This window comes from Hemicordylus capensis, chromosome 4 (assembly GCF_027244095.1).
Source record: "Hemicordylus capensis ecotype Gifberg chromosome 4, rHemCap1.1.pri, whole genome shotgun sequence".
NCBI classification, from domain to species: Eukaryota; Metazoa; Chordata; class Lepidosauria; order Squamata; family Cordylidae; genus Hemicordylus; species Hemicordylus capensis.
Window position 1 is genome coordinate 220520683 of NC_069660.1, and position 14940 is coordinate 220535622.

Here is a 14940-nt window from a genome sequence, read left to right on the forward strand (position 1 = left end):
AAGGCTCCATCAATCTAGGAGCAGACCATCTGCACTCTTGTGCAAGACTACACAACTGTGCAAACACTTGTGTGATAGGCCTTTGGAAATAATATCCCTCTGTCATGCAACTGCATTTAGACAATTTTGCAGTTGTGTGCAAAAGTGCTCTTGCGCAACTGTGCAAACACTTTATCCTAGGCTGATGGAGCGTTGTGCAATATGTCAGCCACTATCTTTGCAATTATCCAGGGCACATTAAAAAGAAAATGACATTTGGACAGTAACAATTTCACATGTCCCTAGTAAGCAGCACAGATATTAAACAGTAAGCTTTGAGAAACCATGTTCGTCTACTGCATAGGTAAGATTACAGAAAAAAGTGTAGATTGTTATCAGCACACACAGACCATTAAAGTTAAATCCAATATACCCCATACAGCTTTTCCAGGAAGGACTGCCAATTAGCAACAAGGTCATATTCTGAAGCTGGATACTGCTGAGTGATGATCCAAACCAGGCATAATCCTTTTCTCCTTCCACCATCCAGTTAGCATCTGATATGGACAACAGGCCTGACAGAGCAAAAAAAACATGGCACTGTTTCTGGAACACATCACATCCTTTATGTAAGGCAGGGATTTTCAAGCTTGGGTCCCCAGATGTTGCTGGACTACCATCAACCCCATTTATAGGACGTAAAATTGCGAACTGCTCTTCTCCATTTTAAAGGTGCAGGGGATGTGCTACGAATAGCCCTTTGAATCTCTATTTGTGCACATCCCTATGATTAACATCAAGTAGGGGAATCCATCCCCTGCTAACTGGGCAAAGAGGCACCTTTTACCGTGGTGATTCTCTTTATTTAGCAGGGGGAGAGTAACTGGCCCTATCCACCCCCAGCACAGTACCTCCAGTGACTGTTGCTGGTGTGTGTCTTATGTTTCTTTTTAGAATGTGAGCCCTTTGGGGACAGGGAGCCATCTTATTTGTTTGTTATCTCTCTTTGTAAACCGCCCTGAGCCATTTTTGGAAGGGCGGTATAGAAATCAAATTAATAATTAATAATAATAATAATAATAATAATAATAATAATAAGAGTCTTGCCCAAATGTCACACTGATACATAAATAGGAACTCTGGGTGAGTGGCATGTCCAGTTTCTGCTGAAGGGGGCAGCTCCATCCACACACATGTCACTTTTGTGCCTCCCCTTACTGAAGTGAATGGGGAAATCTTTGCAGGCCAAAGGTTTGTATGAGCCTTAGGAGTTCCTGCAAAAAATTGTTAGGGTTGGCAACTGCCTATAATCTCACAGTCCAAGATTTTATCTTGAGGTTCTACCCATACCCCCTTCAGGGAGAGTAGGATAACATTTAGGATAGCGGCCCAGCAACAGTTCCTAGTCTGGCTGGCATGTGCAATTCAAGAAACTACTTTGGATTTTAAAGTAATCTTTTGTCATTGATAAGCAAGTCACAATGACATCACTGCTTGAGGGGAAGGTCCCACATATTTCTCTCCCATACAGCAGACAACACAAATGGTCCTGACAAAGCATATGCATATTTTGTGTAAATTCACTTGGATCTCTGGCTCAAGGCCTTCCTGCATTGATCAAATCATCTGGGGCTTATTACCATTAGTCATACACATACACTTGGGGAAGGATTTAGATGATTATTCTGGTTTTGTTTTATGGGTTATTTGAAAGGGAGCTAAAGCCATAAGGCACAAGAAAAAATACTATATGAAATAAATAAATTTCCTCAGCAAATGTCACCTTGGTTGCTTCTGTTGAAAAATGAATAAAACGTAGCCACAAATCCTCTTTGTTTCCCACCGCCAGATGCATAAGGAGAGCCAACCACCAGATCACTTTTTCCATCCCCATCAAAATCAGCTGCCAGCAGTGACCAGCCAAGGTTACAGTATATTTCCTGGAAGAGGCAATATATTGATTTCCAGATAAGAGAACATGCCTGTTGTTGAAATACAATTCCTCCAATGAGATGTCTCCATTGAAGAGGTAATACTTTACAAACCACCGAACACTCGTTTTGTTCTCTTAGATATTTCTTTCCTCAAAAAAGAACAATCAGACCAGAGATGTCTCCTGCCTTAAAGGAAGATCAGATGCTGGAACCACACAATAGCCACTAAAACCACATAATAGCCACTAAGTAGTTCCTGTAAACATGTAGATACGCAGCTGGCTATAGTCTCTGACCATGCAGAATTTATACGATCAGCTGAACTAAATGGAAAGGTCTTTCCTGGACTGTAGCATTGCAGGCCATGTACTGTATATGGGGGTTGCATGTTTGAATCCCCCACCAATAACCTTTCCTGTATATAAAAAAACTAGTGCATCAAGGAGAAGGATTCAGCCTAGCCCTTTGTGCTCACATGAATTTCTGCTTAGAATTTTCTCTAAGGAGAAATTGGAGCCCCCAAATAAAGATCATGACTAAGTCCCAATGAGATTAACAGGACTAAAATTAATAATGAACAAGTTGTTTTGCTGATTTCATTGGTGCGTAATCATAATGAACTTGTCTGGATGTTGCCCAGTATTAATTTCTCAGACACAAAGAAAGAAAAAGCCTAAAATGAAAGCCAAGAAAGCAGACTGATTTTCCAATAGTGTCCCCTTTCCCCTACTGAATGAGTAGCCATGGTATTGGAGTAGCAAGAGGCAGTTCTTTCTTATCTTTGTGCATACAACTCTACAAAGTGTGAGATAGATGTGAATTTCCCTTTCTTTTCCAAACTCCTATTTTTATTTATATAGCATTCTCCAAAGTGTAGCCCCGCTTTAAATTCACTCCTTTCTTCTTTATTGCTCCATTTTTATGTTATGCCAGCCCTCCTCTTTACAAGATTTGCCATTATCTCCTTCTGTCTTGTTCTATACAATTTCACACCTTTATACATTAAGGAATGAGGCTTCTTTTGCTGTTATTCCCAGGTGATTTCCTGCATGCCTTCACTAGATGGGCTTGTACATGTGATGTGCCATACATAAGAACAGCCCTGCTGGATCAGGCCCAAGGCACATCTAGTTCAGCATCCTTTTTCACACAGTGGCCCACCAGATGCCTCTGAGGAACCCACAGGCAAGTTGTGAGGGCATGCCCTCTCTCCTGCTATTGCTCCCCTGCAACTGGTATTGAGCGGCATTGTGCCTCTGAGGCTGGAGGTGGCCCACAGCCACCAGACTAATAGCCATTAATAGACCATGAATCTGTCTAAATCCCTTTTAAAGCCGTCTAAGCTGGTGGCCATCTCCACATTCCATGGCAAGGAATTCCATAGATTAATTATTTTATTTTATTTTATTTATTTATTTATTTATCACATTTATATGCCGCCCAAACTTTTGTCTCTGGGCAGTTAACATAAAACAATTAAAACACATATAAAAAGTTAAAACAATTCAACCATTTAAAATCAATCACAAAATTAAAACCAACAAATTTTAAAAGGCTGAGAAAGCTTGGTTGAAAAGATGGGTTTTCAGATGTCTTTTAAAAATTGCCAGAGATGGGGAGGATTGTATCTTAGTAGGGAGCGCATTTCACAATCTCGGGGCAGCAACCGAGAAGGCCCATCTCTGTGTAGCCATCAGACAAGTTGGCAGTCACTGGAGACGGACCTCCTCAGATGACCTCAATGGGCGGTGGAGCTCATAGTGAAGAAGATGCTCTCTTAAATACCCAGGGCCTAAGCCGTTTAGGGCTTTATAACTAGCACTTAGTATTTTGCCTGGAAACCTATTGGCAGCCAGTGTAACTCCATCAGCAAATTATGCACTGTGTGAATAAGTACTTCCTCTTGTTGGTCCTAATTCATGGGATGACCCCTGGTTCTAGTGTTGTGAGAGGGGGAGAAAAATTTCTCTCCATCCACTCTCTCCACTCCATGCATAATTTTATACACCTCAATCACGTCTCCCCTTAGTTGCTTCTTTTCCAAAGTAAAGAAACCCAGATGCTGTAGCCTAGCCACATAAGGAAGGTGCTCCAGTCCCCCGATCATCTTGGTTGCCCTCTTCTGCAACTTTTCCAGTTCTACAATGTCCTTCGTAAGATACGGTGATCAAAACTGTGCGCAGTACTCCAGATGTGGCCACACCATAGATTTGTACAAGGGCATAAATAAAGCATATTTCATTTCACCCTTAATAAAATTTTGTTTTATAACTGCTTCCCTCACAAACACAAAGTAATCTTATATAGATTTAACTAAGAGTTTATTCAGAAACAATTCCATTTTCTCCTTTCCCCCGCACACTCTCTACAGGATCCCCACTGGGACAAACTTCTAAACAACAAAACATAAAAGATACTGAATAGAACACAACAAATTTGTCTTGATAAACATAAGAAAAGTGGTGTGATCTGAATTATGTGTTCAAACAATCTCATTACAAGAAAAAGGACAGATTCTATTTCCTACTACAATTCCCATGCCTCTTTTCCCCATACCTCTGAACAGCTGTAGGGGAGTGGTAAACACTGTGCTCAGTGGCATAGTCAGTTTCTCCATGTACTTAAAAGTGTCAGGTGGCAAGTATTTAATATCTGAGTGGGTTATACAGGGATGCACCCTAACAGTGGGTAGATTAACAGGCTTCACAAAACTCATAATAGTACAGAAAATGAATAGTAAATGCCATTCTTTGCTATGCACTTCTGTCTTTCAGACATTTTAAATCCTATAATTCAGAAGTTCATCCTACGAATAGCTGATCTGGGCATTCTGCCTAATTTATGAGCTTGCCCAATCCATTTTATTTTATTAATCACATACTTATTACCACTGAACTCAGATACTCTATCACATAAGGAGGCTATTCTCATGATCACACACAAGCAGATGGACAGGTGGGGGAGAAGGTAAGGTCCAACTCACCTTCCCCACAGACGATCTAGTACATGTTGCTGGGAGTGCAGCTTGTGCTCCCAGAGGCCAGGATGATGTGGCCTGGCCTCCGGACATCCCACAATATGGATATTGTGTTTGCTGCAAGGTGCACTGGGGGATACCCCCAGTGAGATGGGTGCTGTAAGCATCTGTTTCTGTGCATGCTCAGGCTGCATACAGCCCGAGCACAGACATAACCATGGCTAAAGGCTGGAGCTAGAAGTCAGGCTGCTCACAAGGGCAGTACCGGGACTGGGCTCAATCCCAGTGGTACACAGAGACAGCCAAGCCCAGGATAGATTTTGCCCTAGCCTGGGTTTTGCTGCTTGTGTACACAGCCTTTATTACTGCTGCTGCTGCTAACAACTCTCCTTAGTCCTTCTTTCTTAAGTCACTCACGATGTATAAACTTCAATACTACTTCTTAGTCACCTGCTTTTCTAAACTGTTTAGACCATAAAGCACCTATTCAGCATTCCCATGTTTGGAAGACATTCCATACTCCCAAATAACGTTTACTCCTATTTTCTGTAACTTTTCTATTTCTTATGGCATTATAGTGTTGGGAAGGCCAGAAATTATTCCATCCTAACTCTCTGCAAACCACCTAATGGTGCAGTGGGGAAATGTCCCTATGAGTCACTCACTACAACTGTATCAAATTTGGTTCAAAATCGGTTAGACAGTCCACAAGTTAGCCCACTTGCGCCTCAAATGTTCAGGCATCCGCCCTCTTGAATCAGGGTGCATAACATCATCACAAATGACGCCACTGAGGTGCCCCTATGTGCCCCTACAGCTGTAGGAAATTTGGTTCAAATCAGTTAGGTGATCCACAAGATATCCCACTAGCGCCTCAAAAGTTTATGAGTCTGCCATCTTGAACTGGGGTGGATGACATTGTCACAAACTACACCGTTGAGGTGTCCCTATGTGTCCCTATAACTGTACCCGATTTAGTTCATATTGGTCCAGGCATTGTCAAGTTGATAGTGGTGGACAGTCACACAGACACATGGATGGACACACACACGGAATGCCGGGTGATAAGCCTTCTTGAAAGTAGGCTAAAAATACAAAATACAATACAAAACAATTTAAAAACTTTTTTTTTTAAAGTCAGTTTTTAAAATCCAATTTTTATAAGGAAGATACCTGGGCAACATCCATTTCAGAAGTGAATGATAAGAACTATACGCAGTGTACCTGGAGTGAACACATCACTGATCACCCATGCCTGTCCTTTGATGAGTGCAAGAGCAATTCATAGTTTCTCCCAGTGCCCCAAGGATAAAGCCTTCATGGAAATAAAAAAAAAGTGGCTTCATTTCTCATTTACATTTATTGTTTTATTATTAGCAAACTTACTTGACAAACTATGGTAATGTTTGGTAGGCTGTGGAAACCCTCTCCTTTGGTGCCAAAAAATATGTACACGGAGCCCTAGACAACAGAAAACAAAACTGTAACAAGGCATAAATAAAAAACAGAGTCTTTAAAATCAATTGTAAAACTGGTGGCTGACATACCACCAGTAAGGAAACACCACTGCAGCGAGAGAGCAGCCTAACAGAACTTCCCGGCTAACAGCGGGGTGCAGAGGGGAAACAGCAATTTTTGATGCTCTTCTCAGGAAGCCCTCTGTGCCTCCTAAAAATATGTCCCTGAGAGTTGTGCAGCCCTTAGGTGGGTCCTAAGATTGTCATTATGCGGATTCATTTGTCAGCCATTTCACTTTTAGTACTGCACTTAGGAAGCAATAACATTAATTACACCTTTATATAGCAAAGTATTCTGTATTAATGCTGTACATTTACATTCTACATGCAAAAAATTCTTACCCTGTAACTGAGCTCCTATGACCCTACAGATGGCGCTCCCACAGCAAGATCCAATACACCATCTTCATTGAAGTCCAGAACTGCTACAGCAGAACCAAACCTTCCTGAAGGCTTAAAAAATAATTCTTTTGACCAAATAGCATTTTAAAAGCACATTTGTCCCTTTACAATACCTGCTCAAATAATATCTCATGTAGTAATTGGGAATCTTTGCTATTCTTTAGCAAATATTTGGGCTATTCTTTTTTAAGCATGACAAACTATTCTTTAAAGATGTATGAACCCATGAAGGAAAGATAAGGAGCTAAAATGAGCCTGCTGATAGTGTTTGAAACTTAAAATACTAGCTGTTTAATTTCACTTCTTCAGATCCAGTCATTGCTGAGTATAGAGATTAGGGATGTGCACAGAACCTGTTCCATGTACTCCTGGGAGGGCGGGAGGGTTTACTTTAAGGGGCAGGGAGGGGGCCTCCTACCTGCCCATCCCTGCCCCGCCACTTTTCCCACACCGGCGCTCATGGGAAAAAAGTGTGGGTGTGAGGCTGAAGCGTTCCTCCTTGCAGCCCCATTCAGCATTGCCACGCAAATGGCCGCACGTCGGCCATTTGAATGGCGATGCTGAGCAGGGCTGCAAGGAGGAACGCTGCAGCCCCACGCATGTTGGGAGAGTGCTGGGGGGGCGGGAAGTGCTGGAGCAGGGATGGGCAGGTAGGAAGCACCCTCCCTGTCCTTTAAAGTAACCCCCCTGGCGTCCGAATCAGCTCGAATGCCAGCACTTCAAACTGGCCCCATGTACATCCCTAATAGAGACTACCAAATTCTACTACCAAGTTCCACTTTGAAAATTCAGGTCATCTATGAAACCTAATTAACAGTAGCAAGCATGAATCCCTTTGCTATGCAAGCTCCATCCTGATTTGCATTTGAATGGGAGACTGCATGTGTGAGCACTGTAAGATATTCCCCTTAGGGAATGGGGTCACTCTGGGAAGAGTATCTGCATGCTTGCATGTAGAAGGTTCCAAGTTCCCTCCCTGGCATCTTCAAGATAGGGCTGAGATAGATTCCTGCCTACAACCTTAGAGAAGCTGCTGCCAGTCTGTGTAGACAATACTGAGCTAGATGGACCTATGTAACATTTATGAAGGTTCCACCACATTGTTCAGTGTGTTCCACCATAAAATGGGCATCTATATGGACTGATCTGAATTATATGCTTTAATTCAGGGAGGACAAGTAGCTGCAGTACTCCTAAATTGGCTCCTTCCTTTGCATTTTCCCCAACCCTCTTCCTAGGCTTCCATATACTTTAGACAATAGTTAAGGTTTAGTTAGTAGTACATTATTAATACTTCAGTTGCTATGCTATTTCATCAAATCCAGATCGGTCTGGACAAATAGCTCTTCTAAGTTTTCTTTGACAATTTCTGAAAGGCACATCTCCTTTATTCTCTTCACCAGGACAAATCAAACAATTATTATGACCATCAGAGGTGGCTTCTTTGGCCAGGCAATCACAGCACTTCTTGGAAAACAACCATTGTCCACAGATGAGGAGAAACATGGGGAGGGGGGGCTTGATGATGAAAAAACATGAGACGTACAACTAACGAGACCAATAAAAAAACAAAAAAAAACCCTCCATATATAAGAAAAGAGAGAGAGAGAGAGAGAGAGAGAAATCACAAGAAGTCACTGAGGAGAGGCCTGAGGGAAGAATTCCCTCAGCTGCCACTGCCACCGCCATGACATTCAGCAGAGAACTAAGCTGCAAGCTGGTTATCCTATCCTGGCAGCCCTGCACAGTTGTTAATATTCCCCTAAGAAAAAGAGTCAAGAGGACCAGCTAGAGCTCTAGTATCTTCCTGGAGGTGTCTCTATGCAGACACAAAATCCCTACGTGGGACTGCACAGAGACCATCAAGAAAAACTAAACCAATACACATTAAAAATAAGTACCTGTGTTCCATGGAATTTCAGGTCATCTTCAGTTTGATGAAGCTTTCGGTGTGGACTGACTAACCCACCCATACGAATCTCCAAAAATATCTCCTCATTTTCCTGGTTTGTTGGGTAGGCTATCAGGGGACTACTGAAAGCTGTGCACAATTATTGTGTAGTTTGTGGAAATGGGATGTGTGGAACCAATGTATCAGAACCCCCAAAACCCAACTCTAAAGCAGACACATCCTAAGTAACCACATCTTATTCCTAAATTTCCAATTGACTGCTTACCCCAGACTATATAAAATAGCAAACTAGAAGTAGCAAAATATGAGGTCTACCTGGTTCATTTTCTATGCAGACATTAGTGCCTGATCTTAGCTTGAGGCCATGCCTTTGCACACTAAAAATACCAAGATAAATGAATAGAATAATATTACTAGGTTATGACCAAGCAATATTTTAGTTATTAGGACAAGTAATGATGTTACTCTGACCTATACAATCATATACCTAGTACACATACATGCTAGAGTATTCTTTTTATTTAATGTCTGTTCACTTTTCATAAGTTGTCCTGAAGGTATGTTAAGTTTTTGGATACACTTGACCATTAAAATACAGCAAATCTTCCAGCACACAGAAACAATGATCAAGCCTGCTGCATATACCTCACATAGCTTTCAGCAATGAGTGGAGCACTATATTAGATCAGAATGGGCTTTTATTATATTCCATGTGGCTTCTTTCAGAAATCAATAGTGCCACTAGTGGAAAAGCAGAAATGGTGCAGGCCTTTCATATAACCCAAAACACAAGCAAAATGTTTTTACTGATGAATGCTTGACATGGACTCCTACCTTATTACCCTCCAGTATTTCATCTGCTTCCTGGTCTAAGTCCAACTCTGCATGAGGCAAACCTGATTTGTTACCATAAACAATATAGACGCGTCCTAGCTGAATGTTTCCTAGTCGGCTATATCCTGGTGCTCCAATTATTAGATCATCACATCGATCCTGGTTTAGGTCAGCTGCAGCCATGGCCCTGTGCACCAAATGAGATAATTCCAGTTACAACTTGGTATATATCTGTTGCAATATCCGCATTTTCCTTTGAAGATATTGAAGTGACTGGTCATCATGCCCCAGTCAGTACAGAGACAATTTTCTAGATACAAGAGTAATTGTAATGGTGATTCTGAAAACAGACAGAGGAGCAGGATCCAAAAAGGTTCTGATTATACCTTTTATTAGACCAAATTTATGGAATGGGTAACATGACTTTCAGTTGTAAAGCAGTCAACTCAAAAGCTTTCTGACTTCTCAGCACTATCGATCCAATGAGAATATCATTTAAACAATTTAGGATCAGCCCCAATTTTACACAGTTTAAATTCTTAATGCTCAGAGTTACATTTTTGCCCTCAGTAAATCAAGTGTTGTTGGAATCATGAGCTGAAGTATTCATTTCCACTGCCTGTTTCCAGTCTTGACAAAATTTCAGTGCTAACTTAAGAATTGAAGTCCCTGCTAACTTGGCAAAGAGGCACCTTTTAATGTGGTGATTCTCTTTATTTAGCAGGGGGGAAGTAACTGGCTCTATCCACTCCCAGCACAGTACCTCCAGTGACTGTTGCTGGTGTCTATCCTTATGTTTCTTTTTAGATTGTGAGCCCTTTGGGGACAAGGATCCATCTTTATTTATTATTCTCTTATTTATTATTCTCCCTGAGCCATTTTTGGAAGGGTGGTATAGAAATCTAATAAATAAATAAATAAATAAATAAATAAATAAATCTGAGTGGGGTTTTTGTTGTTGTTTTTTTGTGCTACACATGAGAATGTGTATAAAGATCTCTGGGTTTTTATTCATACTATTACTGAACAAAGTCCTAAAAGAAAAGGAAAGCCTAAAACAAAGAGTTGTTCAGCTGATAAGGAAGATGTGAACTATCATCATTTACACATGGAGGTACAGCACATCCAACAACAAACAAAACTGCGTAGGCTATGAAAACAAATGTAGGCTCTGATCCATACACTGGTTACCCAAGTAATCACATCATATCTCTATGTTTCCAACTAACTGGTCAGTACAGTGTATTTTCGAGTACTATAAAGCCTTTTGGTTAATAGCTCTCACTAGATTTAAAGGCTGCTTTATACACAATTATTTTCTGCATGAGTATCAGCTCCATGTATACATTATTATGTGTACATGATAAATGTAAGAAATGCACACCTGTGTATTTCACCTGTACAGGTAATGTGATTAGACATAATGTATCTGGGTATGTCATGTTACAGCAATGTAAGTGATATATAGGTAAGAGAAATTGGTTGATATACTGTGCAATGATAAGTCATCCTAGTAACTTTGCATGCATGCAAGTTGTGGAAATTGGCACAAATGATGTTACATGAGAGTAAGCCTATTGGAAATAATGGACTTACTTTCATGTTATTTTTGCATTTGCAGAATTTGCATAACTTTTGCAATTTGTGTGCATGTGAAGTTACTAAGCTGACATATTGTTGCACTGTATGTCAGTCATTATCTTGTTTGAAGCAAACCGAAACCATCTTAAACCCATAAATCTAAATTCTTTCTGGACTGAGTGGACATGTTCATGTTTCATAATGGATCTATCTTATTTCTTTGGTGAAGAGTCACTGAGATGATGAAGTTCAGAGCAGATGTGGGACCTGCACTCGAATTACGTGTGTGGAAAACACAAACACTGATGGAAATGTCTTATGTGAAAACACCCTTAATAAGCATATTCATTCGCTGACATACTGTTGAGATCATATTTGATCTTGCGAAACGATTTCATTTCTCTATATCCTAGCAGTAGTAGCAAACCAATGCAAGCTGATCTATCAATCAAAACGCAAGGAGGACAAATCAGCACCCACCATCCAAGTCTAGCATATGGAGTTTTTAGATAATACACAGCATTGGGCTTGGTAATATGGTTAGAAGACTGTTGTTGGGTGACTGTCAATACTCTCCTCAAACTCTTTGCAACAGCCCCATTGCTGAACTGAAGATAATTCTGAAAAATAAAGCATATGAGAATAATTTCCCCTTTTTTAGCACATTTGTATAACGCCCCAAACTGATTATCTGGGTGGTTTGCAACAAAACAATACAAATTAAAAACAAAATAAAAAGGTTAAAACATTACAACAATTTAAAATTTAACACAATATTACAACTATTAAAATAGGCACACATTATTAATGTGCCTATTACTTAGGTACATTAATAATCAGCAGTTGGTTTCTGGGCTAGCAAGAATCTAATTTAAATCAAATAGGGAGCAATCTACCAGACACCTGCCTTGCACAAATCTCACTGCAGTGAATGGAGGTGGACTAAGTGAATTTATGCTTTCATACAATATCCATGATTTTCAATGAGTTGTGTGTAACAGAGGTGCACTGTTCTTTGCACTTACAGATATCAACAGAACTCTTCACAATGATCACAATTATTGGTGTGCATGAAACCAAGGAGCTGCGGTTCAATGCCGGGTGGAGTGGTTCTTTAAGAGCAAGGGAGGGTGCACTTTCCCCCCGCTGGAGCTCCATTTCTTTCCAAAATCCATGGGGCGGCAGTGTACCTCCCTGCCACCCCTTCCCCCATTGTTGCCCGGAAATCGGCAGAAGTATCACTTGCGTGTGCGCCCTCTGTGCGTGAGTGCCTGTCGTGCATGGTGCACGTGCATATCATGTGCGTGACATGCTCACGTGACGTGTGCAATGGTGGGCGCACATGCAGGCAATACTTCCGCCGATTTCCGGGCAATAACGGGGGAAAGGGCAGCAGGGAGGTACACTGCCGCCCCATGAATTTTGGAAAGAAACAGAGCTCTGGCGGGGGAAAAGTGGCAGGAGGGATAAGTGCACCCTCCCCCACCCTTAAAGAGCCACCCCACCTGGTGTCGAACCAGCGGAACCACCAGTTTTTCGAACCAGTTGAGAGGCCCATAAAGGGCCTCCGGACCGGTTCCGTGCACATCCCTAGTGAATCACAATGCACTGGATTATCAGTGTCTCTCCTGGGTGGATCATTGGTATTATTGATTTCCCTCTGCAAAAATAGTTTATGGAGATATCCCAGAAATGGTACCTCATATTTGCCCATATAAGTGCATGACTTGTAACTCATGACCAGAGCAGCTGAATGAGAGATATGATACAATAAAGATGGAGTGAGGAAGATACTATGTTCTAAATCACTAATGTTGTTAACTATGTCTGGTTCTGCTCTCAGTCTATGCCACTTTCAAGATTCTGTGTGGGCCCAAGTAAAGCCCCTTAATGGACCCTTTAACTTGGAAGAAGTGGAGTCTGTGGTGTATAAACAAAGGATTCTCTTATGCTGTCTCTGACCTTCTCAGGTACTTCACAAAAAGTGATAATGGCAGTTGTTGGGACAGTAGGCACTCATCCACACTGGGGCCCCAGCAGATGCTTGGCCGCAGGGGCATATCTAGGGTAGGGCAGGCAGGGCATGTGCCCCGGGCACCACTTGAAGGGGGGGTGCCATTTTTGAAAATTAAAAAAAAAATTTAAATGGCCACTGAAATGCCATGCCAGACCTCAGAGGCCATTTGAGCATGCATGGTGGCCATTTTGTTTTCAAGCCGCCATTTTATATATATATTTTAATATATTAAAATGGCCACCGCACATGCTCAAATTTTCCCTGTGAGGCCCTAGAGGCCAGCGAGGGGAGGGGGAACCTTTGAAGACACCCCCTCATAGCCTTTAGGAAGCCCCCTGAAGGGGCTACAGGTAATCTTTTTTAAAAAAATTTAATATAAGTCACTGTACACATATTCAGATTGGCACTATGTACAGAGAATCAGGGCTTGTGAATACTGAGCTGAAGCTTATGAGCTAGGATTGTATTCATTTGCTCTTACTTTGTTTCTTGTGATAAGTGAGTTAAATGTGATGTCTTAATAATATGGCTATTAATAGTGAGTTTATCTTTGAATCAGTGTGAGATCCTTAGGATTAAGGCCCACTGGGAGTTTCTTGCTCTCCTTCTCTCATTTGAACTGTCTTTCTGAAATACTAGAATATATTCCAAGCAGTAACACAGTTTACTCTGCATATCCTTTAATTATTTTCAGAGTATCTGGGAAAAGTCAAATTCTCCATTTATTTTTAAAATGTATGTAATAGTGATGCTACAATGCATAGCAGAGAATTAGACAGGCACTTCTGTTTAGTTTTCCAAGTACACCTCTACATAGTATTTGGGTATTTCATGAGTCCCAGCACACTGAAATTTGTCGTTTTCCAGCATTTTTTGGTCTGGCTACATCTACTGCTAAATAGTTTTTGAAATATTAAAATATTAACGAGCTTGACTTGTATTTTTCAGCTGATATTATGGTAAAGTTATCTGAAAGATGGGTGTCAGATGTTTGGACAGGGGGCGCAATTTCACTGCTTGCCCTAGGCGCCATTTTCCTTAGATACGCCTCTGCTTGGTCGCACCACCTCTGGAGCTGGTCGTGAAGACAGGCTTTTTGTCAGTAACACGAACTAAGCATTTAAGTTATTAGATATCTATAATTATTACAGATTTAAATAGTGGGGGTGTTCAAAGGTGCTTACAATCATGTTATACACATACTATATAACAGGTTTTTATAATCACATTGTATACTTCATGCCTTTTAATTATTACTAATGATCTGCCAAATATATTAAGAAACTCAGTAGGCCCTAATAACCCTATAAAAAACTCAAAGGATTTCTGCAGATTTGAACTGTCTCTGATTTTAATCAAGTATGTAGCTTGGGGGTATTACTGGACCAAGCTCTGCTTTTGTAGGTTCAGGTTCAGGTGGAGGTGGAGGCCAGGGGTGCCTTTGCATGGCTTCAACTAGTGCACCAGCTGTGTCCCTTTCTTGAGAAGGCAGATCTGGCCACGGTTACCCATGCCTTAGTCATGTCACGGGTGGATTACTGTAATGCACTCTACGTGGGTCTGCCCTTGAAGAATATCTGGTAACTGCAGCTAGTGCAAAATGCAGCAGCCAGGGTTATGTCTGGAGCTACCCAGTGGGAGCATATCACTCTCCTTTTGAAAGAGCTGCACTGGCTATCAGTTTGTTTCCGGGTCCAATTCAAGGTGCTGGTTTTGACCTTTAAAGCCCTTAACGGTTTGGGCCCGGGATACCTGAGGGATCGCCTGCTCCCAAGGGTTGCTGCCCG

At 41.3% G+C, this 14940-nt stretch overlaps 1 protein-coding gene across 1 annotated transcript in view; it reads right to left on the reverse strand.

Moving 5' to 3' along the window:
• Window positions 1–14940, reverse strand: part of GPLD1 (glycosylphosphatidylinositol specific phospholipase D1) — a 62070-nt gene that overhangs the window by 14436 nt on the left and 32694 nt on the right. The window contains 6 exon segments of the mRNA XM_053246901.1: window positions 413–554; window positions 1763–1919; window positions 6277–6351; window positions 6750–6860; window positions 9556–9742; window positions 11617–11756. Coding sequence (XP_053102876.1) covers window positions 413–554; window positions 1763–1919; window positions 6277–6351; window positions 6750–6860; window positions 9556–9742; window positions 11617–11756 — 812 coding nt within the window.